Raw genomic sequence first — 26,260 nt, forward strand, 5'->3', positions numbered from 1 at the left:
GAGAGAGTTTGTTCAAGGTTCATTTTCTACAAAATTTAAGTGGACTTTCAAAATATTTTTTATTTTTGAAAATGAAAAGATAGTATGAGTTCTTATATGAATAATAGATATTTATCTTAAACATAAACAACTTTTAAATAGCTTAAAATTTTGAATTTAAAAGTTTTTGGTTCACTCGAAATTTTAGTTATAAAGAGCATATAAGATAAGATTTCAAAATTTTCTATATATATGTATTTGTTGTATGGAATTGTGACTCCATGTGTTACTAACTACTTAGAATTATCAATTCTGAATGTGGTTGATTGATTTTCTTTAAGCATAAATCTTTAGGTAAATGATTAAATAATGTGACCATGAGAGTTTGCTCAAGGTTCATTATCAACAAAATTTAAGTGGACTTTGAATAATTTTTTTATTTTTGAAAATAAAAGATAGTATAAGTTGTTATATAAATAATAGAGATTTATCTTAAAAATAAATGTGTAGACCCCCATTTTGGGGAGACATCTCTACAGCCCGATTATGACAAGTGTCATCGTCTGGGATGACCACGTGTCACTCCAGGACTGGTTGATAGGGTATCAAGTTAGTGGTTTTGATGGCCAATGGAAGCTTGACACGTGGAGATTTCTTTCAGCAGAAAAAGTTGAAAACCGTGAAGGTTGGCAGCTGTAGGGTGGTGGGAAAAAGGCTAGGCCGTTAGAGATATTTTTGGGGGATAGAGAGAGGGAGTTTTGGAGTTTAGGGAAGCCACCGGAGAGAGGATTTTTCTGGAGGGTATTCCTGGAGCTTAGGCTACGGAGAGAAGTTGAGAGAAGGAGGAACCAAGGCGGACAGCAAAGGGAAGAGAGGGAGCTTTAGAAAAGAGCTAGAAGCCTAACTAGTCTTGCTGGTAGGGAATCCATTTACAGGTATGAACTATAAGTCTTACATTTTCCATTATTCTCCTATCCTCTTGACATTTTTAGCTCTAGTTCTAGACAATATTTTGTTTGCTTTGGTTGAACTCAGTCCTCTGAATGCATGAACTGTTTTTGAGTTTTCTTTGATACGTTAATCTCACCTATTTCGAGCCCATGGATGTCACCTGAAGTGGAACTCTGTATCATCATATGTTTTACCTTCCCATATTTGTTTAACACCTGTTGTTCACCCTGGCTATGTCTCTGCTGTTATTCCTATATTTGTGTTGTGCTTGGTGAGCTGTTTGATCTAGAGTATTGACGGAAATGGAAATGAGCTAAGTAAGAAAATGAGAGAGAGAAGCAGATGGGGAGATATGGTTGCTGAACTTGAGAAACAGAGGAGAAGCAGAGAAGGAGATGCGCTCATGGGTTTTCTGTTTCATTTCTGCTAGAGGAAATGTTTTTGGGAGAGATCTCGAGGTGGTACAGGCTGAAATCCAGGAAAGCTGTAAGAGAATTAATGAAAGTTTTGGGCAGCCAGATTATGACCCGATTGTATTTATTGATAGGTCATTTTATCTTAGTGAGAAAGCTGCATTTCACACCATTGCCAAGTGTGTCGTGGTGACAGCTGTCAGGGGTGGAATGAACCTTATCCCATATGAGTATATCATGCCCAGGCAGGGGGTCTCTATATCTGAATTTGGTTCTGAATTAAGAGGCCCCAAGAAGAGTATGCTAGTGGTATCGGGGTTCATAGGATGGTCCCCTTCGCTGAGTGATGCCATTAAAATTAATCCAAATAGAAGATGAAGCTCTAGAAAGTATGTTTAGCTGTTTTACAATTGGGCAGTGTAGTTTTCATGGGTTTCTAAGACGCGATGGGCTGACTGAGGAGTCAGGAGCTTCTTGAAGTTCTGGGAGTTAGTGGGAGGTAGCGTACACAGTTGAAAAGGCATACTGCCTTGGTTTATTTGGAATAATGTTTAATATTTAAGCATGATCATGGGTCCCATATGGATGACCTTTTGACCACTTTATGCCCAACCACCCTCATTGCATGGCCGTGTGTTTTCCTTCCATGCCATGTGCCATATTGTGAGATATTTCCATAAGTAGAAAAACTTGGAGATGTGGCCCCACCTAATTTCTTGATGCATGAAAAATTTGGATATTTCTTTTACGCCAATAAGATTCAATCTCTCAAATAAAATTTTTTATTCCATTTTTTTTTTTCTTTCTTTAGGGATGTCTTAAAACAATTTTTAATTAATTCCTCAAATTTCTAAGTTTCTTTATTATTGAATAAGTTTTCCAAATTTTCAAAATTTTAAATAATTTTTAATTCTAATTTCTTTCAAAATTTAATTTCCAAAGTCCCAATTTTCATAATTTGTTTTTTTTATAAATTAACTTTCATGGTTTCTACTTCCCAAATAATTTTCAAAATTATGTTTTCATTCGAATTTAATCCCTAAAATTCCAATTCTTAAATTTAATTTCCAAAACTCCAATTTCCAAATAATTTTCGATACTCCAATTTTCAAACAAATTTCAAAAATCCAGTCTTCACTTGAACAGTTTTAATTCCATTCCGGTTTTCAAGTAATCTCATGTTCCTCTTGGTTTTATATAAGCGTGAATGTCACTTTCATAATTTCAGAATAATGGAATTTGTGAGATTAATTCATGCAAGATTGATCGGGCTTTGGTGGGGGCCCTACATATGTGAATTCATGACTGATTGATCGCTTGATTGATTTATTTACCACGCATGATCGTTTTGCTATATTCCATGATATGTATATAATCATTCTGTGTTTATTCACTAACCCCATTCCATGATAGCGCATTGCTGTTTGCTGCCCAGGTACGTATTCACTCATTCTGATCATTCGCTATTCATATTCTGATTCTCATATGTGCATGATAGTTCCGAGTATTCACTGTTTTGCCTAATCGATTGTCATGTCTGCTTCATTTTATTAGTAGAGACCTATTTTAGGGGCTTAGAGGGGTGCTACGGTCTTTACCGTACCTTCCCGACAAGTAACCTGACCCCCGAACCCGATCCGGTTTTTCGCAGACCGTCTTTTCCAAAATATGGAGTCACATTTAGGGTCTTTCTTTCTTATTTTGTTTACCCTTTTAAAAATAAAACAAAAATAAGTGGCGACTCCAAGTCATTTTCAAATAATCAATAAAAATCAATTTTTCAAATAAAAATAAAAATCGAGCTCGCCATCCAGTGGGAAACGCATCGAGCAATCGAAATGCGGGGTCCACAAAATGTTATGAAAAATAGATGAAAATTTTGTATTTTACAGTTTTTTGTTCACTCAAAATTTCAGTTATAGAAAGCATATAAGATAAGTTTTCAATTTTTTATATAATTTTTTTTTTTGAATTTTTTGCATAGAAAAGGTTTCCAAAAGTTTTATTTTATTTTTCTTTTGATTTGATAGATCTTGAATGGGTAATTTTAAAGGTTATTTTAAGCTAATTTTGTTGAGCTATGTTTATCCAACCCTTGAAAAATTCTCTAAGCCCATAGTTGGGCTATTTATTTTTAAGTATTCTCTAAGTCCAAATATAAATAGCATCTAAGGCTTTGGGATCTTGGCAAAAAGTAGTTCAGAAAAAGGAAAGAAAGATTAGGTTGTTCTTTTTGACACTATTCTAGAGCTCAGAGGGTGAAGGTATAAGTTATTTCATCAACCTTTTGTGAAAGTCATTGCGGTATGATCTTCCTTATCTCTTCTTGTTTATTGTTTTATGGGTGTGACGAGTGAGCTCATGGACAACATCAGAGATGAGTGGCATGTGAGCTTTTAGGACTTTAGAGAGGAAAACAACTTCATCAACTTTCTTATGATTCCATGTGTTACTAGCTACCCAAAATTATCAATTCTCAACATGGTTGATTAATTTTTGATAAGCATGTTTAGGTAAATAATAAAATAACGTGGTCGAGAGAGTTTGCTCAAGATTCATTTTCTACAAAATTTAATTGGACTTTGAGTATATTTTTCATTTTTGAAAATAAAAGATAGTACGAGTGTTTATATAAATAATAGAGATTTATATTAAAAATAAATAATTTTAAAAATAGCTGAAAAAGTTGAAGTTAATAGTTTTTGTTCACTCGAAATTTCAGTTATAGAAAGCATATAAGGTGAGTTTTCAATTTTTGTTATCAAATCTTTTATTTTTGTATTGAAAAGGTTTTCAAAAAATTTTATTTATATTCATTAATAGACCATGAATGGGTAACTTTAAGGGTTAATATTAAGCTAAATTTATTGAGCTAAGTTTATCCCGCCCATGCGTTGGATTGTTTATTTTAGGTATTCTCTATGTTCAAATATAAATAACATCTAGGGCTTTTGAATCTTGATGAAATAGTTCAGAAAAAGGGAAAAAAAAAAGATTAGGTTGGTTTTTGGGCATTGTTTTGGAGCTCAAAGGGTGAAGGTATAAGTTCTTTCATCAATCTTTTAGGGAAGCCCTTGTGGTATGATCTTCTTGATCTCTTCCTATTTATTGTTTTATGGGTGTGACAAGTGAGCTCACGGACAACATCAAAGACCAATTGATGTGAGTTGTGAGGAATTCAGAAAAGAAGAGACCATAATTAATATACATAATCTTCATCATCTTTCTTGTGATTCCATGTGTTACTAGCTATCCAGAATTATCATTTCTCGATGCGGTTAATTGGTTTTTTATAAGTATAAATCTTTAGGTAAATGATAAAATAATTTGATTAAGAGAGTTTGTTCAAGGTTCATTTTCTACAAAATTTAAGTGGACTTTCAAAACATTTTTTATTTTTGAAAATAAAAAGATAGTATGAGTTCTTATATGAATAATAGAGATTTATCTTAAACATAAACAACTTTTAAATAGCTTAAAATTTTGAATTTAAAAATTTTTGGTTCACTCGAAATTTTAGTTATAAAGAGCATATAAGATAAGATTTCAAATTTTTCTATATATATGTATTTGTTGTATGGAATTGTGACTCCATGTGTTACTAACTACTTAGAATTATCAATTCTGAATGTGGTTGATTGATTTTCTTTAAGCATAAATCTTTAGGTAAATGATTAAATAATGTGACCATGAGAGTTTGCTCAAGGTTCATTATCAACAAAATTTAAGTGGACTTTGAATAAATTTTTTATTTTTGAAAATAAAAGATAGTATAAGTTGTTATATAAATAATAGAGATTTATCTTAAAAACAAATGTTTTGAAAAATAGATGAAAATTTTGAATTTTACAGTTTTTTGTTCTCTCAAAATTTAAGTTATCGAAAGCATATAAGATAAGTTTTCAATTTTTTATATAATATTTTTTTTTTGAAATTTTTGCATAGAAAAGGTTTCCAAAAGTTTTTATTTTAATTTTCTTTTGATTTGATAGGTCTTGAATGGGTAATTTTAAAGGTTATTTTAAGCTAATTTTGTTGAGCTATGTTTATCCAACCCTTGAAAAGTTCTCTAAGCCCATAGTTGGGCTATTTATTTTTAAGTATTCTCCAAGTCCAAATATAAATAGCATCTAAGGCTTTGGGATCTTGGTAAAAAGTAGTTCAGAAAAAAGAAAGAAAGATTAGGTTGTTCTTTTCGACACTATTCTAGAGCTCAGAGGGTGAAGGTATAAGTTATTTCAACAAACCTTTTGGCGATGCGCCTACAATATGATATTTTCTTGGTCTCTTCTTGTTCATTGTTTTATGGGTGTGATTAATGAGCTCATGGATGATGTCTTTTGAGGAATTCAGAAAAGAAGAGATGTGAATATATGTACTCTTCATTGACTTTCTTCTGATTGCACATGTTACTAGCTAGCTAAAATTATCAATTCTCAATGTGGTTGATTGATTTTTGATAAGCATAAATCTTTGGGTAAATGATAAAATAACGTGATTAGGAGAGTTTGCTCAAGGTTCATTTTCTACAAAATTTAGGTGCACATTTGGATATATTTTTATTTTTGAAAATTAAAGATAGTATGAGTTCTTAGGTAAATAATAGAGATTTATCTTAAAATAGCTTAAAAATTTGAAGTTAATAGTTTTTTGTTCACTCGAATTTTAGTTGTAGAAAGAAAATAAGATAAGCTTTCAATTTTTTCTATAAAATTTTTTATTTTTTGTATAGAAGTTATTATTTCTATTTATCCATGTAAGATTTAAGTGAAATTTTATTTTATTTAATATATTTCGAATCTGTATTTTAAGACTTAAAATTGAGCTAAATTAAGATAATTACTTATATAATTATTTATCAATCCAATATTTGTATTATAAATGATTTTATTTTAATTATAAGTTAATTTTGTATATAACAAAATTAATTTTCAAAGTTCTTTAAATATATATATATATATATATATATATATATATATATTATATAGCAATGAGTGTCCTTGCAACAAGACTAAGGAATAGAAATAATACATATTACCATCTATGTATTTCTTTTCTTTCTAATACTAAATGGTTCCTCTTCACATCTAATTGGAATCAGTATTTTGAGGGAATACATGTGGCATCTTTCATCAAATGAGGAAAAAAAATCCTGACATCATATATGTATAAGCTCCTTTTAATTTTATACACACGTTTTAAAGCTGTGAGAGATTTTTGGGTTTAGAATGAACAATATTTACAGTTGGGAGGATAATATCTATACTGTTGGGAGTGAGCCATTACAAATAGTATTAAAGTTGATCCTTGACCCCCCAGTGTGAGAATTTGTTTGACCACCCTAATCTTATGGGATATGATAGGTTGGATTCAAAGTAAACAATATTTACACGATTAGGAGTAGATCATTACAATATATTCCATCTAAGCTAATCTTTAGATGATTGAATAACAACTTCAATTATCAATTTCCATATGTATTTATTTTTCATTAAAAGAAAGGAAAGGACAAATTCATAATTCAATACTATATACATAATCATTTTTGTGTTTAAATTATTATTATCATTTTTTTAAAGACTTTTTTCACATCTCTTAGTAATTTTCTTATAAAAAAAAAAATTATATTCTCTCAACTCTCTCCATAATCAAATCTAAAGAACTTATAATTCTAAATCCTCATCTCCATACCAATTACCTTCTTCATCTAATTATTTTCTTTCTCACAAGACTCAAGGTAGCTACCTCTTAATTAAAAAATGCTCCAATTAGAATCATTTTGAATCTATTGATCTCTCACATGCGTAGATGCCTTGATATGCATTGATGAGACGTTAGTTTCTTAAATCCATACCAACACACCAAATAGTTTGAGAACATTAATTTGCTCTTCGAGCATCATGCTTGTAGAAAAGAAGATAAACACTGCCCAGAAATTAATTAAATTTCTCAAGTGGATAGTTGTCTCTAATCTGAAGGCAAGCATCAAATTAATAGTGATCCAATTGAACAAATTCTTATAAAAATTCTTATATCTATTCATCCCCATCAAACCAAATTCAATAGGGTTTGTGGATTTTTAGTTATGTAGTTGATTTTATCACTAGTCCAGCTTCCTACAGGAAAATGCTCAAGTGTGTATTCATTGATCAATGAGATCCACATATAACTAAATTCATGCCCTTGTAAACTTGTTTCACTAAATAATAAAGAAAGAACACATTTCCTAGTTTGAAAGGTCAAATTTCTTGACATCATCAAAGAAATATTTGAGCATTCAAATAAAGGAGATGATAAATTAATTTATTAGAGCCTACAATGCACCTTTTTATTTCATATTAGTATAAACTAATTCATACATTAGGTATCACGTCTTTGTTGCTTGCATGGAATGTTAGCCACCATGTCTTCAATAAAATGGCCTAAAGAAAAGTGCGAGGACCCACCATCTATCATGACTCTTCTACTTATTTTTTGCATTTCTTTCCTCTTTTGCCTCACTTCACTATCAATATTCATTAGGTTCCTCAATCCATTTTCAATCTCATGAGCACTTACAACATAATCATTATCCTTATTGTAATCTATTTTAATTTCTGTGGCCAACCCCAAATCTTTCACCATTTGAAATGCGTTGATTTGTTGCTCTGCATAGATTGGCCAAGTGGCCACAGGAACACCATACCATACGCTTTCTAGCAAAGAATTCCATCCACAATGAGATACAAATCCTCCAACAGCTGAGTGGGATAAAACCGCTGCTTGTGGAGCCCATCCAATCACCTTTCCAATTCTAGCTGTCCGATGTAAAAATCCTTCTGGTAGAACTTCCTCAATACTTTCATAGTCGCTTGGAAAATCCATTTTACCCTTTGGGGGAGGTTGGCGAAGGGACCACAAGAAGCGATGCCCACTGTGCTCTAGCCCATACGCTATCTCCTTGATCTGTTCCGCACCAAAGGTTCCCCTGCTCCCGAAGCACAGGAAAACAACTGACGATGGAGGCTGATCATCAAGCCAGCTCATGATGGCACTAGCATCTTGTTGACACCCACCAGATCCCATTCGGGTGTTGAGTATGGGTCCAACGGGATACACCTCGGGTACTGTACTGTCAGAAAGTGATCGAACAGCATGTAATTCAAGCTCAATAAATGTATTTACCAGAATACCTTTGACTTCTCTGAATCTCCTCGTGTGATAAAGAAGCGTCTCAGCCCCTCCGCCTTCCTTGTCAAACATCCGAGAAGGGAAGACCTTACCCGGAACTGAGTTCGCGAAACTCGGAACATCCAACTCAGCATCCGAGTCCTTGAACTTATTGAAATCCAAGCCCTCATAATCATGGAGGAACTGAAGATGCAACAGGAAGCCAAGAAAAGCAGCGCTGGAAGTGAAGAAGAGATAGGAAGGCACCCCAAACTCATCGGCCACATCGATCATGTGGGTGCAGAACATATCAATAACGAACCCTGCGAGACGAACCGAGTTGGAGCGAGTGAGCTCGTGGATGGCGTCTCTGACGACTGGGATGTGAGCTTTGAGGAATTCAGAGAGGAAGAAACCAGACGGCGTCGTACTGGAGCAGACCTCTACAGGAGGAAGTGTAACGAAACGTATGGAATCAGAGTCCGTGTCCATACCATCAATGGACTCAAACGGAAACTTCATGATGATGATCGTGATTGAGAATCGGGGGTCTCGCTGAGTAATCAGCTTTGCAATCTCCAGTGCAGACGTAAGGTGGCCGATGATAGGAAATGGGATGAAGACCAGCTCAGTTTGCTCCATCACTAACTAGCAGTTACTGCAAAGAGAGGAAAAATGGGATGTTTTGAGGGCTTTGCAGTGGTGTGACACTCTTATACTTGTGGCTGGATAGTATTGGAGGACAAAGGAAGTGATGTCAGGGCTTTGCTGGTTCAATTTATTTTCCTTATCGTTTTTGTATGATTGTGGTTGGTCTTGGTTGAAGATTGAGGCAAAAGTGGGTGGTTCTCGATGTATCCCATGTATTTTAATATAAAACCAGCAACGAAATTATGATTCATGTTCCCTGGACGAAGGGTTCGAATATGCTACACCTTTCAAATAAAGTTCTTGGGGATCTTTGGGCCAAAATTTGTAAAGCCATCTTCTATTGGTTTAAAGTTCTAAATAAAAATTATAAATGAATAAAAATATCTTAATACTTATAAATAAATAAAATGCTTTGACATAAATGAATGATATTTTTATTAATAAAAAATATAAGTGAATAAAAATATCTTTTTTTCAAATTGCTTTAACATAAATGAATGATATTTTTATTAAAAAAATATTATCATTTTCGATATTTTTTTTTAAAAAAAAGAGCATTGTTCGAATTAGAGACTATTTTAATCATTTTAATCAAATATCTATATATTTTTTTTCTAATGGCTTTTCATTAGCCAAACAAAATGAGGAAGAAATGTTATGTTGATATTAGAAACATATTTCGGGACAATACTCACAATTTTTTTGTACATAAATAGGATATATTAAATTAGTAACTTTTAAACCTATTTAAACTGATTCCGTTATCATATAGGTTGATTATTGAGATTTAATTATTGCTTTTGATTAGAATGTGAGAAATTATATAAGTCATAATCCAAAATATATTCAATCACATAAGAATATAAAAAATATTTAGAAAAAACACTTATGAAGATTGTCTCAAACCAATAGGGTTTGTTGATTTGTAATTATATAGTTAATTTTATTACTAGTACCGGAAAATGTTCAATTGTGTATTCATTGATCAATGAGATCGACATATTACTAAATTCATTCACTTGTAAACTTGTTTTACTAAATAATAAAGAGATAACACATTTCCTAGTTTGAAAGGTCAAATTTCTTGACTTTATCAAAGAAATTATTTGAGCATTAAAATAAAGCATATGATAAATTAATTTATTAGAGCCTACAATGCACCTTTTCCTTTCATACTAGTACAAAATAATTCATACAATAGGTATCACGACTTTGTTGCTTGTATGAAATGTTGGCCACCATGTCTTCAATAAAATGGCCTAAAGAAAAGTGCGAGGACCCACCATCTATCATGACTCTTCTACTTATTTTTTGCATTTCTTTCTTCTTTTGCCTCAGCCTCACTTCACTGTTGGTATTCATTAGGTTCCTTAATCCATTTTCAATCTCATGAGTGTTGTCACCTCGCGTATCAGGTGGGCCGCGTTGCTGCTAGATGGATGGACACGCGATTCTCAACACACAAGGGGTTCTTGATTCAGTGGTTGTACCTGCAAAAAGGCATCCGGACAGGGTGTCCGGATGCACCCTCCGATGATGTTGTTAGCCATAGTAAGAGAATAAGATATATGAGGCAGTTGGCCTTTTACTAGGTATCAAGAGGTTACTAGGAGATCATCCCTTTCTTCTTCGTGTGAAGTCATATATATACAGCTTCAGGGGTACTGTTCCTCTCATTAATGGTGGGGAGATATTTTCTGTTGTGATGATGACAATAGGTGTTAGTAGGAGCACTATCATCCTACGAATGGCTGTCAGAGACCATGGTAGATGATGCGGCTGTCAGAGATCGTGGGAAGCGATTATGTAGAATGATCGTGGGAAGTGACTTGCTGTCACTTCCTCTTGTCTTCTCATTCTGCAGGTGATGGGATGTGGGCCATGGCTGCTTGTTGTGATTGCGTGTAAGACTCGCTTTACTTTAATTGATCATCCAGACGATTTATATCCGGATGGATCATGCTGAATATCCGGATGTGTTTGTGGAGACTATCCGGGTGTCTACGCTCTGCCAGCGTCGTTTGCTCTTCCTTGGATAGGAGAAGCTGAAACGTTGTTTGTCTTTCCTTTGGGGTTCCGGATAGGATAGCCGCACCATACATATCTGTAGGGGAATCCGGATGATGATGGTCCGGCCGATAGTACGTGCCACGCGTCACCATGAGCCGCGTGCCACGTGTTTCCCAAGGGGAGGGGTCCCTACAATGAGCACTTACAATATGATCATGATCCTTATTGTAATCAATTTTAATTTTTACCGTCAACCCCAAATCTTTCACCATTTGAAATGCGTTGATTTGTTATTCTGCATATATTGGCCATGTGGCTACTGGAACACGATACCATATGCTTTCTAGTAAAGAATTCCATCCACAATGAGATACAAATCCTTCAACAGCTGAGTGGGCTAAAACCGCTATTTGTGGAGCCCATCCAATCACCTTTCCAATTCTAGCCGTCCGATGTAAAAATCCTTCTGGTAGAACTTGCTCAATATTTTCATAGTCGCTTGTAATCACTTTACCCTTTGGGGGAGGTTGGCGAAGGGACCACAAGAAGCGATGCCGACTGTGCTCTAACGCATGTGATATCTCCTTGATTTGATCCGCACCAAAGCTTCCCATGCTCCCGAAGCACAGGAAAACCACGGATGATGGAGGCTGATCATCAAGCCAGCTCATGATGGCACTAGCATCTTGTTGACCCCCATCAGATCCCCTTCGGGTGTTGAGTATGGGTCCAACCGGATACACTACGGGTACTGTACTGCCAGAAAGTGATTGAATAGCATGTGATTCAAGCTCAATAAATGTATTTACCAGAATACCCTTGACGTGTCTGAATCTCCTCGTGTGATGAAGAAGCATCTCGGCCCCTCCACTTTCCTTGTCAATCATCAAAGAAGGAAAGGCCTTACCCGGAACTGAGTTAGCAAAACTTGGAACCTCCAACTCAGCATCCGAGTCCTTGAACTCATTAATATCCAAGCCCTCATAATCATGGAGGAACTGCCAGATGCAACAGGAAGCCAAGAAAAGCAGCACTGGGAGGGAAGAAGAGATAGGAAGGCACCCCAAACTCATCGGTCACATCAATCATGTGGGTGCAGGACATGATTCACGTTCCCTCGAGGAAGGGTTCGGATAGCTACACCTTCCACATAAAGTTCTTCGATTTATGGGCCAAAATTTGTAAAGTCAAGGTTTGAAGTTTTTTTAAAAAAAATTTAATGAATAAAAATTTCTTACCCTTTTAAAAATTTTCTGTAATGCACCAAATCCAAGGCTAAAATCATAATTAAAAAATAATTAATTTAATAATGATAAAAAAATCTTTTCCTTATTAAAAATTTTACCTATAAATTAGATTTTCTTTATTTTTTCTCTTGAGTAAAACTCTTTTATCTTAAGAATTGAAAAACCTAGAGATAAAGATTTAAAAGTTCCAAATTTTTTAAATAAAATTTTAATATTTAGATTATTATTTTAAATTCATTAATTAGTTTTGATTCGTTTAAAAATTCTTTAAAAGATTTCAATCTAAATTATAATTTGTTTATTTAATTTTTTTTAGATTAAAATATTAAAAATTTATCAATATAGATTAATTTATTAATGAAGATAAGAAAATTTTGAATATTCAACTGCATAGATAAAATAAATAAATACAAATAGAAGAAAATAAATTATAGGTTTAAACGAAATAAATAACTAAATAAATAAAATAGTTCAGTTATGTCGGCTTTAGATTGAGGAAAAAAAAAAATATAAGAAAGAAAAATGAATCATTGACCACGAGATTGTTTTTGAAAAGGAAAACAAATGGATTATAATAATAATAATAAATAAATAAATAGAAGACATGAGGGGACGTGGAGTGGCAGTGTAGTGTAGGCTTGAGAAGAAAAAAAACAAAAGAGAAAGAAAAAGCGTGTGCACCGGAAAGGAAGTTAGATGTTGAAAATAAAAAGTATTATAATAATAAATGATAATGATGACAGTAGGAAGAAAACTTGTTTTTATTTTGGGTTTTGTGTATGCACTGAATATAGAGGGTAATGCGTTGGTTATGTAATGAATCTGAAAATTAATAAAACTAATAATATTTAATTTTAAGCTAATAAATGAAATATTAGTAATAATAATAATAATAGTTTAATGTAATAAATAGAAAAAATATATTTTTGAGAAATTTAATTTTAAAAAAATAATAATAAATTAATAGAATCTTAGGAATAAATTTTGGAAAGAATCAAACTTCTATAAGAATTTAGAAACTTATGTATTAAATTGTTATTGATTAAGAAGTTAAAAATAATATAGATGACATAACATATAAAATTATTAGGATTCTCAAGCCCTTAAATTTAGATAAATAGTTAATAGTAATAGTTATGTCTTTTTTTGTTAAGTTTGAAATAGGTTTTTTGGGGCAAAACTCTTTAGGATTAAATACTTCAAGGTTTTTTAGTGCTTCTATGAGGTAAGGGAAATTAATATAGATTTTGTAAAAGAAAGTATTTTTTTTTAAATTTTATTTTGATTTATGAAAATTTTTATTTTTATTTTTATACATGGATCAAATATATGTTTTGTATGAAAAATATGTTTGAGCATTTTCTTTGTTTATGAAAGATAAAAATTGTAGAAATATGAGATTTTGTTTTGTAAGTTTGAATTAATGAAATGAAGTGTTTGACTCTAGTTTTAATAACTCTAGTCAACGAGTTATAATTGTTGACATTTTCAACCCTAGTCAATGGGTTATAATAATTGATATTATACGACCCTAGGCAATGGGTTGTAATTGTTGACATTTGGTTTTGTTCACCTTAAATAGAACTAATTTGAAACTAGTAACTCATTTGTAAAATCTCACCCAATTATGCACCATTTGTTATATGATAATAAGAGTGAAAATATTTTAAATGTGTTTGATTTGGATTTGATGTGAAATGGTTTTGATATATATGAAAATGTTTGGTTGAACAGATGAAAATGTATTAGAATATTTGAACTTAATATCTCCTATTTGTAAGCATGATTGAAACTATTTGATCCATGAAATTGTACATTAATGTTCTTTATTGGGTTTTGAGCTCATTCCCCTTTGTTGATAATATTTCAAGTACTCTCAATTCAGGCGAGGAGTGACAGTTAGGATGATAAATTTGGCCTTATTAAGACATTTGTTTAAACTCTCTTTTTGGTACTTTGTTAAATGTTAGAATTTGATTACTGTTAGCTATTGTTTTAAGTTTGAAATTGCTTGGACAAAAAAATTCTATTGTTGATATGTTGGTTTAAAAGTTGAGATTTGTTGATTTTTGAATTTCCATCCATGTATAATAGGGTTTTCTGAATGAAAAAGACAAAGAAAATCTAATTTATAACTAGGACTTTTAATGCAAAAAAGGTCTTTATACCCTTATTAAATTTATTTATTTATATTTTATTCTAATTTACAGTTTTGCCCTAACAATAAATGTGGGGTGTTATAACAAGAGTCAAAAATGAATTAATACACATTACCATCCATGTATTTTTTTTTCTTTTTAATACTAAATTGTTCATTTGCCCATCTACTTGGAATCAACATTTTGAGGGAATATATGTGATATTTATTCCACATCAAATTGGAAAAAATGTTTCAAACACTATATATGTATGAGTTTCTCTTAATTTTCTAAACAAATTTTAAAGGTATGAACATGATTTTAGAAATCGGATCAGACCGGTCGATCCAATTGGTTTGACTTTCGATCAGTCAATTTTTCGGTTTGCTTTGGTGATTTAAACCGTCGAAGGGTTGGACTAGCCTCCAACCGTCGAAATTAGCGATCTTATTGGTGAATCAGCTGGTTTCCCCCAAACTAAATGGTTCATACCTTTTTTATTTTTTTGCCATCAAAATAGCGTTGTTTTGATGCATTTGGCATCGAAACAACGTCGTTTTGCTCTGTATATAAGCCATTTTTTTACCTTCCCTCCTTACTAGCACGCACGTCTCCAATAGTTGCACCACATTGGAGAAGCCATCGCCTCCACATGCCGACGACCGCACTGGATTCCAAATCTCCCATTATGAGTTTAAACTTTGGAATCTTGCAATTTATTTAATTTATTTAATATTTAATATTTTATAATTTTATTGCATATTGATTTATTAAATTACAATATCAATATTCATTGAAATTTCATTTGAATAATTGAATCATTTGTTTAGATTTATTTATTTCTTTACTTTATTTTCATTTTATTTTTTTAAATTTTATATTGATTTTTAAAATATCTTATTTGAGTTTAAATAAATTATTAAAATAATTAAAAACATTAGAAATTAAAATAATTTTTTTGGAAATAATCAATGAATCAAACATTATGTTGCGTTTTTTAGATAATTTTAAATAAATTTAAATTTTCTAATTTTTAAATAAAAATATTATTTTTATATTTTAAATAAATTTTTTATTTGAAAGTAAATTTCTGATTTTGAAAGAATTTTCTATAATAAATTCTTTAATTCTTTTATTTTTTTTTAAATTGTGGATGACTTGATTGAAGTCATATTTTTTTATTGATGAATGCATTGAATGGTGATTAAAATTGTTGTTTTTGTTTACAATTTTATAGAAAAATCAAAATGGAATCAAACTTGACCCCATCCTCTGGTCAAGATTCAAATACAAATTCACAAACAAGTAGAGACAACACCAACCCTACATAGGAGCATGTTTCTAAAGAAAAAAATACAAATGGAAGGAAAGTTCTTGTTTGTTTATATTGTAAAAAAGTTGCAAAAGGTAGGGGAATTCATAAAACGGAAACAACACCTTGTTGGAGTGAAACAATATATTGGTCCATGTAAATCAATTCCTCCTAATGTAGATTTCAAATGGAAAATTCTTTGTAGGAGTTTGTGAAATCCAAGAAACATATGAATTATGGTCTTAAGGTGTCACAATTTGAAGGGGATATGCCAAAATGTGGAGAAGAGGTTCAAGATATGTAAAATCCTATGGCAACTATAGTGGAAAAAGAAAAAAATCAACAATGGATAAGTATTTTGCACCAAGAACTACTTAAGGAGCTCAACCTTCCATTAGGAGTGTATTAGCTAGGAAATAAGCTATTTGGAGAGTAGATATGGTTGTTGAGAGATTCTTTTATGATGCATGCGTTCTTATTAATGTTGTGAATTCCTTCTACTTCACGCCAATGTTGGATGCTATATTCGTAATTTGTCTTGGATATAAGGGTTCAACTTACCTTCAACTATGGTTTAATAATTTAAAGGATGCCAAGAAGGAAGTTCAGTTACTTGTGAATTCTTATTGTAAAATTTGGGTAAAAATTGGGTGTATAATAATGGGTGATGTTGGACAGATAACAAACAATGAACATTGTTTACTGTCCTCAAGGAATATCGTTTGTGAAATCTGTTGATGCTTCGAATATTGTGAATGATGCAACTACTTTGTTTATGCTATTTGATGAGGGATTGAATGGGTTGGTTCACTCAATGTAGTTCATGTAGTGACTGATAATGCAACAAATTATGTGGTCTTAAGGAGATTGATTTCTTAGAAGTATAAACAAATCAATTGGTCACCTTGTACAACTTATTGTCTTAATTTGATCTTTAAGGATATTAGTAAGATGGACTATGTTGCTGAACTTGTAAGACATGCATCAAAGGTGACAATTTTTGTGTGTAATCATGTTGCTTTGTTAAGTTGGTTGAGAAAAAGAGAAGGATGGATAGAGATTCTTCAACCTAGTGCAACTCACTTTGCTACTGCATTCATTGCAGTAAAGAGTCTTCATGATCATAAACATGACTTGCAAGCTTTGGTGACTAGCAAGTTTTTTGTGGACTCTAAATATTTAATGGATAATAAAAGCAGAGTTGTAGTTTCTATCATCTTGGATAATAGATTTTGAAATGATTGTTTGATAGTTATGAATCTCATTGCTCCACGTGTGCTCTTATTACATATTGTTGATTGTGATGAGAGGCCTTCGATGGGATATGTGTATAAAGGCATTTATAATGCTCGTTTGGGTATCAAGAAATTATTTAAACACAATAAAAGACTATACAAGCCTTATACACAGATCATAAAGGAACGTTAGGATGAACAACCAAAGAAAAGCATTCATTCAGTAGCTTATTGGTTGAATCCATGTTTCCAATATGATAAAAAAAAAAAAATTGTAATAAGCAAGAAGTTATTGGAGATGTCATAGATGTTATTAATCAAAAAGTTATGAAAGGAAAGCATGAAACGATGAATGAATTGAAGTTGTTTTTTTTTTTCCCTTATTTTAATGTGAAAATAGTAACTAGATGAATAATAGAGGCTACATGGATATAATGCACCATATTTTCAAAAGTTGGTCATTCAAATATTGAGTCAAACTTCATCTTCTTTTGGATGTGAGAGGACTTGGAGTGTGTTTGAACATATACACATATACCAAAAAAAGGAATAGATTGAAAAATGAAAGACTTAATGATCTTGTATACGTTCATTACAATTTGTGGCTACAAATTCAATGTAAATACTTTCTTAGTTGTTTTGAATTTAAAATTTTTCATTGACAATTATGAATAATTATATGTTTTTCTTTTTTAGGTTGTACAACAAGAAAATGACCTATGATCCCATTGATTATGTATTGATGAAACTGATTTTTGTTTAGTTGATGAGGATGAGCCAAGAGAGCTAGATGTGGAAGAATTAGAAAATCTTCTATATGAAGAATGATTAATTCCAATAAATGAAGTAGAAGGTTCAAGTTCAGCTGCAAGCTCTCATTGATTAGTAGAATATGTAAACTTATAAAAGTTCAACAATTACTATTTTTTTCTTTAAAAATGATCTCTTGTTAATATATATTTAATATTTTTGTAGATGACGAGGATGGTGGTGACATGACTCTAGAAGTGGTTGATTTGGAGAACTTTGGTTTTTCAAATGCTCAATTTGAATCACCATATCCCAATTTTCAAAATGAATAAAGACATGAATTTTATATTTATTAGTATGAAAAACTCTTCATGAATACTCAAATATTGACATGTTATATTTTGAGTAACTATTTAAGTGTTGTGGTTGACATTTGTATTATAGATAATGTGTTAACAACTCTTTGATAACTATTTAAGTTTTCTAAGCCTATGCATTGGACTATTTCTTTTAGTTATTCTCTATGTCCAAATATAAATAGCATCTAGGGCTTTTGGATCTTTGTTAAAAGTGTTTCAGGAAAAGAAAAGAAAAATTACATTGTTTTCTGGGCATTGTTCCAGAGCACAAAGGGTGAAGGTATGAGTTCTTTCATCAACATTTAGGGGAAGCCCCTACGGTATGATCTACCTAATCTCTTCTTGTTCATTGTTTCATGGGGCCTGACGAGTGAACTCATGGACGCCATCTTTGATGATTAGTGTGCGAGATTTGAGGAATTCAAAAAGTAAGATACCAGAATATACATAGTCTCCATTAGCTTTCTTGTGATTCCATGTGTTACTAGCTACCCAGAATTATTAATTCTCAGTGTGGTTAATTGATTTTCAATAAGCTTAAATCTTTAGGAAAATGATAAAATAATGTGACCAGGAGAGTTTCCCTGAAGATTCATTTTCTACAAAATTTTAATGAACTCTAAATACATATTTTATTTTTAAAAATAAAAGATAGTATTAGTCCTTATATAAATAATAGAGATTTGCCTTAAAAATAACTAATTTTAAAAATAGCTTAAAAATTTGAAGTTGACATTTTTTAGTTCACTTGAAATTTTAGTTATAAAGAGCATATAATATAAGTTTTCAATCTTTTCTCTAAATTTTCTTATTTTTTGTATACAAATGGTTTTCGAAAAATTTTATTTTATTTTTATGTAATACATGTTGAATGGTAATTTTAAGGTTTAATATTAAGCTTAATTTGTTGAGCTAAGTTTATCCTGCCCATGAAAAGTTTTCTCCTCCCATGCATTTGCCTATTAATTTGTTTTAGGAATTCTGTAAGTCTAAATATAAATAACACCTAGGCCTTTGGGATCTTGGTGAAAATGGGTGCAAAAAAAAGAAAGAAAAATTAGGTTGTTTTCTAGGCATTGCTTTAGAGCTACATGGGTTAAGGTATAAGTTCTTTCACCAATCTTTTGGGGAAACCCTTATAGTATGATCTCTTCTTATTGATTGTTTTATGGGTGTGACGAGCGTGTTCATGGATTACATCTTTGATAAGTGATATGTGTGCTTTGAGGAATTCAGAGAGGTAGAGACCAGAATATACATACTCTTCATCAGTTGTCTTGTGATTCTATATTTTGCTAGCTACCTAGAATTATCAATTCTCAGTTCGTTGATTGATTTTTGGTAAACATAAATTTGTAAGTAAATGATAAAATAATGTCACCAGGAAAGTTTGCTCAAGGTTCATTTTCTACAAAATTTAAGTGGACTTTACATTTTTCATTTTTGAAAATAAAAGATAATATGTGTTCTTATAGAAATAATAGTGATTTATTTTAAAATTAAATAATTTTTAAAATAGCTTAAAATTTTGAAGTTAGCAATTTTTTGTTCACATGAAACTTTAGTTATAGAAAGCATATAACATAGGCTTTGAAAATTTTCTATCAAATTTTTCATTTTTTGTATAGAAAAGGTTTTTGAAAAATTATTTTGATTTTGATTTAATAAACCTTGAATGGGTAATTTTAAGGTTAATATTATATGCTAAATTTGTTGAGCTTAGTTTATTTCTAAGCCCATGCATTAGGCTATTTATTTTAGGTATTCTCTTTGTCCAAATATAAATAAAATTTAGGGCTTTTGGATCTTGGTAAAATGTAGTTTAGAAAAAGGAAAGAAAGATTAGGTTGTTTTTTTGACACTATTCTAGAGCTCAAAGGGTGAAGGTATAAGTTATTTCATCAACCTTTTGTGAAAGTCGTTGCGGTATGATCTTCCTTATCTCTTCTTGTTTATTGTTTTATGGGTGTGATGAGTGAGCTGACAACATCAAGGATGAGTGGCATGTGAGCTTTTAGGAATTTAGAGAGGAAAACAACTTCATCAACTTTCTTGTGATTCCATGTGTTACTAGTTACCCAAAATTATCAATTCTCAACATGGTTGATTGATTTTCGATAAGCATTGTTTAGGTAAATAATAAAATAACGTGGTCGAGAGAGTTTGCTCAAGATTCATTTTCTACAAAATTTAATTGGACTTTGAGTATATTTTTTATTTTTGAAAATAAAAGATAGTACGAGTGTTTATATAAATAATAGAGATTTATATTAAAAATAAATAATTTTAAAAATAGCTGAAAAAGTTGAAGTTAATAGTTTTTTGTTCACTCGAAATTTCAGTTATAGAAAGCATATAAGGTGAGTTTTCAATTTTTGTTATCAAATCTTTTATTTTTTGTATTGAAAAGGTTTTCAAAAATTTTTATTTATATTCATTAATAGACCATGAATGGGTAACTTTAAGGGTTAATATTAAGCCAAATTTATTGAGCTAAGTTTATCCCGCCCATGCGTTGGATTGATTATTTTAGGTATTCTCTATGTTCAAATATAAATAACATCTAGGGCATTTAGATCTTGATGAAATAGTTCAGAAAAAGGGAAAAAAAAAAAAAGATTAGGTTGGTTTTTGGGCATTGTTTTGGAGCTCAAAGGGTGAAGGTATAAGTTCTTTCATCAATCTTTTAGGGAAGCCCTTGTGGTATGATCTTCTTGATCTCTTCCTATTTATTGTTTTGTGGGTGTGACAAGTGAGCTCATAGACAACATCAAAGACCAATTGATGTGATTTGTGAGGAATTCAGAAAAGAAGAGACCAGAATTAATATACATAATCTTCATCATCTTTCTTGTGATTCCATGTGTTACTAGCTATCCAGAATTATCATTTCTCGATGCGGTTAATTGGTTTTTTATAAGTATAAATCTTTAGGTAAATGATAAAATTATTTGATTGAGAGAGTTTGTTCAAGGTTCATTTTCTACAAAATTTAAGTGGACTTTCAAAACATTTTTTATTTTTGAAAATAAAAAGATAGTATGAGTTCTTATATGAATAATAGAGATTTATCTTAAACATAAACAACTTTTAAATAGCTTAAAATTTTGAATTTAAAAGTTTTTGGTTCACTCGAAATTTTAGTTATAAAGAGCATATAAGATAAGATTTCAAATTTTTCTATATATATGTATTTGTTGTATGGAATTGTGACTCCATGTGTTACTAACTACTTAGAATTATCAATTCTGAATGTGGTTGATTGATTTTCTTTAAGCATAAATCTTTAGGTAAATGATTAAATAATGTGACCATGAGAGTTTGCTCAAGGTTCATTATCAACAAAATTTAAGTGGACTTTGAATAAATTTTTTATTTTTGAAAATAAAAGATAGTATAAGTTGTTATATAAATAATAGAGATTTATCTTAAAAATAAATGTTATGAAAAATAGATGAAAATTTTGAATTTTATAGTTTTTTGTTCACTCAAAATTTCAGTTATAGAAAGCATATAAGATAAGTTTTCAATTTTTTATATAAATTTTTTTTTTGAAATTTTTGCATAGAAAAGGTTTCCAAAAGTTTTATTTTATTTTTCTTTTGATTTGATAGATCTTGAATGGGTAATTTTAAAGGTTATTTTAAGCTAATTTTGTTGAGCTATGTTTATCCAACCCTTGAAAAGTTCTCTAAGCCCATAGTTGGGCTATTTATTTTTAAGTATTCTCTAAGTCCAAATATAAATAGCATCTAAGGCTTTGGGATCTTGGTAAAAAGTAGTTCAGACAAAGGAAAGAAAGATTAGGTTGTTCTTTTCGACACTATTCTAGAGCTCAGAGGGTGAAGGTATAAGTTATTTCAACAAACCTTTTGGCGATGTGCCTACAATATGATCTTTTCTTGGTCTCTTCTTGTTCATTGTTTTATGGGTGTGATTAATGAGCTCATGGATGATGTCTTTTGAGGAATTCAAAAAAGAAGAGATGTGAATATATGTACTCTTCATTGACTTTCTTCTGATTGCACATGTTACTAGTTACCTAAAATTATCAATTCTCAATGTGGTTGATTGATTTTTGATAAGCATAAATCTTTGGGTAAATGATAAAATAATGTGATTAGGAGAGTTTGCTCAAGGTTCATTTTCTACAAAATTTAAGTGCACATTTGGATATATTTTTATTTTTGAAAATTAAAGATAGTATGAGTTCTTAGGTAAATAATAGAGATTTATCTTAAAATAGCTTAAAAATTTGAAGTTAACAATTTTTTGTTCACTCGAATTTTAGTTATAGAAAGAAAATAAGATAAGCTTTCAATTTTTTCTATAAAATTTTTTATTTTTTGTATAGAAGTTATTATTTCTATTTATCCATGTAAGATTTAAGTGAAATTTTAAGACTTAAAATTGAGCTAAATTAAGATAATTACTTATATAATTATTTATCAATCCAATATTTGTATTATAAATGATTTTATTTTAATTATAAGTTAATTTTGTATATAAAAAAATTAATTTTCAAAGTTCTTTAAAAATATATATATATATTATATAGCAATGAGTGTCCTTGCAACAAGACTAAGGAATAGAAATAATACATATTACCATCTATGTATTTCTTTTCTTTCTAATACTAAATGGTTCCTCTTCACATCTAATTGGAATCAGTATTTTGAGGGAATACATGTGGTATCTTTCATCAAATGAGGAAAAAAAATCCTAACATCATATATGTATAAGCTCTTTTTAATTTTATACACACGTTTTAAAGCTATGAAAGATTTTTGGGTTTAGAATGAACAATATTTACAATTGGGAAGATAATATCTATACTATTGGGAGTGAGCCATTACAAATAGTATCAAAGTTGATCCTTGATCCCCCAGTGTGAAAATTTGTTTGACCACCCTAATCTTATGGGATATGACAGGTTGGACTCAAAGTAAACAATATTTACACGATTAGGAGTAGATCATTACAATATATTCCATCTAAGCTAATCTTTAGATGATTGAATAACAACTTCAATTATCAATTTTCATATGTATTTATTTTTCATTAAAAGAAAGGAAAGGACAAATTGATAATTCAATACTATATACATAATCATTTTCGTGTTTAAATTATTATTATCATTTTTTTAAAGACTTTTTTCACATCTCTTAGTAATTTTCTTATTAAAAAAAAATTATATTCTGCCAACTCTCTCCATAATCAAATCTAAAGAACTTATAATTCTAAATCCTCATCTCCATAATAGCAATTACCTTCTTCATCTACTTATTTTCTTTCTCACAAGACTCAAGGTAATACCTCTTAATTCAAAAATGCTCCAATTAGAATCATTTTGAATCTATTGATCTCTCACATGCGTAGATGCCTTGATATGCATTGATGAGACGTTAGTTTCTTAAATCCATACCAACACACCAAATAGTTTGAGAACATTAATTTGCTCTTCGAGCATCATGCTTGTAGAAAAGAAGATAAACACTGCCCAGAAATTAATTAAATTTCTCAAGTGGATAGTTGTCTCTAATCTGAAGGCAAGCATCAAATTAATAGTGATCCAATTGAACAAATTCTTATAAAAATTCTTATATCTATTCATCCCCATCAAACCAAATTCAATAGGGTTTGTGGATTTTTAGTTATATAGTTGATTTTATCACTAGTCCAGCTTCCTACAGGAAAATGCTCAATTGTGTATTCATTGATCAATGAGATCCACATATAACTAAATTCATGCCCTTGTAAACTTGTTTCACTAAATAATAAAGAAAGAACACATTTCCTAGTTTGAAAGGTCAAATTTCTTGACATCATCAAAGAAATATTTGAGCATTCAAATAAAGGAGATGATAAATTAATTTATTAGAGCCTACAATGCACCTTTTTATTTCATATTAGTATAAACTAATTCATACATTAGGTATCACGTCTTTGTTGCTTGCATGGAATGTTAGCCACCATGTCTTCAATAAAATGGCCTAAAGAAAAGTGCGAGGACCCACCATCTATCATGACTCTTCTACTTATTTTTTGCATTTCTTTCCTCTTCTGCCTCACTTCACTATCAATATTCATTAGGTTCCTTAATCCATTTTCAATCTCATGAGCACTTACAACATAATCACTATCCTTATTGTAATCTATTTTAATTTCTATCGCCAACCCCAAATCTTTCACCATTTGAAATGCGTTGATTTGTTGTTCTGCATATATTGGCCAAGTGGCTACTGGAACGCCATACCATACGCTTTCTAGCAAAGAATTCCATCCACAATGAGATACAAATCCTCCAACAGCTGAGTGGGATAAAACCGCTGCTTGTGGAGCCCATCCAATCACCTTTCCAATTCTAGCTGTCCGATGTAAAAATCCTTCTGGTAGAACTTCCTCAATACTTTCATAGTCGCTTGGAAAATCCATTTTACCCTTTGGGGGAGGTTGGCGAAGGGACCACAAGAAGCGATGCCCACTGTGCTCTAGCCCATACGCTATCTCCTTGATCTGATCCGCACCAAAGGTTCCCCTGCTCCCGAAGCACAGGAAAACAACTGACGATGGAGGCTGATCGTCAAGCCAGCTCATGATGACACTAGCATCTTGTTGACCCCCACCAGATCCCATTTGGGTGTTGAGTATGGGTCCAACCGGATACACCACGGGTACTGTACTGCCGGAAAGTGATTGAATAGCATGTGATTCAAGCTCAATAAATGTATTTACCAGAATACCCTTGACTTGTCTGAATCTCCTCGTGTGATAAAGAAGCATCTCAGCCCCTCCGCTTTCCTTGTCAATCATCAAAGAAGGGAAGGCCTTACCCGGAACTGAGTTAGCAAAACTCGGAACCTCCAACTCAGCATCCGAGTCCTTGAACTCATTGAAATCCAAGCCCTCATAATCATGGAGGAACTGAAGATGCAACAGGAAGCCAAGAAAAGCAGCGCTGGAAGCGAAGAAGAGATAGGAAGGCACCCCAAACACATCGGCCACATCAATCATGTGGGTGCAGAACATATCAATAACGAACCCAGCGAGACGAACCGAGTTGGAGCGAGTGAGCTCGTGGATGGCGTCTCTGACTATTGGTATGTGAGCTTTGAGAAATTCAGAGAGGAAGAAACCAGACGGCGTCGTACTGGAGCCGACCTCTACAGGAGGAAGTGTAACGAAACGTATGGAATCAGAGTCCGTGTCCATACCATCAATGGACTCAAACGGAAACTTCATGATGATGATCGTGATTGAGAATCGGGGGTCTCGCTAAGTAATCAGCTTTGCAATCTCCAGTGCAGACGTAAGGTGGCCGATGATAGGAAATGGGATGAAGACCAGCTCAGTTTGCTCCATCACTAACTAGCAGTTACTGCAAAGAGAGGAAAAATGGGATGTTTTGAGGGCTTTGCAGTGGTGTGACACTCTTATACTTGTGGCTGGATAGTATTGGAGGACAAAGGAAGTGACGTCAGGGCTTTGCTGGTTCAATTTATTTTCCTTGTCGTTTTTCTATGATTGTGGTTGGTCTTGGTTGAAAATTGAGGCAAAAGTGGGTTTCTCGATGTATCCCATGTATTTTAATATAAAACCAGCAACGAAATTATGATTCATGTTCCCTGGACGAAGGGTTCGAATATGCTACACCTTTCAAATAAAGTTCTTGGGGATATTTGGGCCAAAATTTGTAAAGCCAACTTCTATTGGTTTAAAGTTCTAAATAAAAATTGAAAATGAATAAAAAATCTTATTATTTATAAAAAAAAAATGCTTTAACATAAATGAATAATATTTTTATTAAAAAAATTATTAATGAATAAAAATATCTTAATATTTAAAATAAATAAATAAAATTTCTTTAACATAAATGAATGATATTTTTATTAAAAAAATATTATCATTTTTTATATTTAAAAAAAAAAACAAAAAGGAAGAGCCTTGTTCGAATTAGAGACTATTTTAATCATTTTAATCAAATATCTAATTTTTTTTTTCTAATGATTTTTCATTAGCCTAACAAAATGAGGAAGAAATGTTATGTTGATATTAGATATTTTGTT

At 31.5% G+C, this 26,260-nt stretch overlaps 3 protein-coding genes across 3 annotated transcripts; all 3 read right to left on the reverse strand.

Annotated features, from left to right (window-relative positions):
• Positions 1-7,641: 7,641 nt before the first annotated feature.
• Positions 7,642-9,518, reverse strand: LOC100253842 (anthocyanidin 3-O-glucosyltransferase 2-like). The gene has a single exon (XM_002264847.4). It carries the CDS (start codon positions 9,132-9,134, stop codon positions 7,704-7,706), a length of 1,431 nt encoding a protein of 476 aa, XP_002264883.1. The 5' UTR covers positions 9,135-9,518; the 3' UTR covers positions 7,642-7,703.
• A 1,914-nt stretch (positions 9,519-11,432) lies between these two features.
• Positions 11,433-12,241, reverse strand: LOC100258988 (anthocyanidin 3-O-glucosyltransferase 6-like). Its single transcript, XM_019223245.2, has one exon. It carries the CDS (start codon positions 12,224-12,226, stop codon positions 11,444-11,446), a length of 783 nt encoding a protein of 260 aa, XP_019078790.1. The 5' UTR covers positions 12,227-12,241; the 3' UTR covers positions 11,433-11,443.
• An 11,806-nt stretch (positions 12,242-24,047) lies between these two features.
• Positions 24,048-25,828, reverse strand: LOC100264156 (anthocyanidin 3-O-glucosyltransferase 2-like). The gene has a single exon (XM_059741302.1). It carries the CDS (start codon positions 25,434-25,436, stop codon positions 24,126-24,128), a length of 1,311 nt encoding a protein of 436 aa, XP_059597285.1. The 5' UTR covers positions 25,437-25,828; the 3' UTR covers positions 24,048-24,125.
• Between the last annotated feature and the right edge of the window lie 432 nt (positions 25,829-26,260).

Source organism: Vitis vinifera, chromosome 12 (assembly GCF_030704535.1).
Source record: "Vitis vinifera cultivar Pinot Noir 40024 chromosome 12, ASM3070453v1".
NCBI lineage: Eukaryota > Viridiplantae > Streptophyta > Magnoliopsida > Vitales > Vitaceae > Vitis > Vitis vinifera.

Excerpts from the sequence above, each read along its gene's own strand:
- LOC100253842 (XM_002264847.4), bottom strand. The coding sequence starts at position 9,134 with ATGGAGCAAACTGAGCTGGTCTTCATCCCATTTCCTATCATCGGCCAC.
- LOC100258988 (XM_019223245.2), bottom strand. The coding sequence starts at position 12,226 with ATGAGTTTGGGGTGCCTTCCTATCTCTTCTTCCCTCCCAGTGCTGCTT.
- LOC100264156 (XM_059741302.1), bottom strand. The coding sequence starts at position 25,436 with ATGAAGTTTCCGTTTGAGTCCATTGATGGTATGGACACGGACTCTGAT.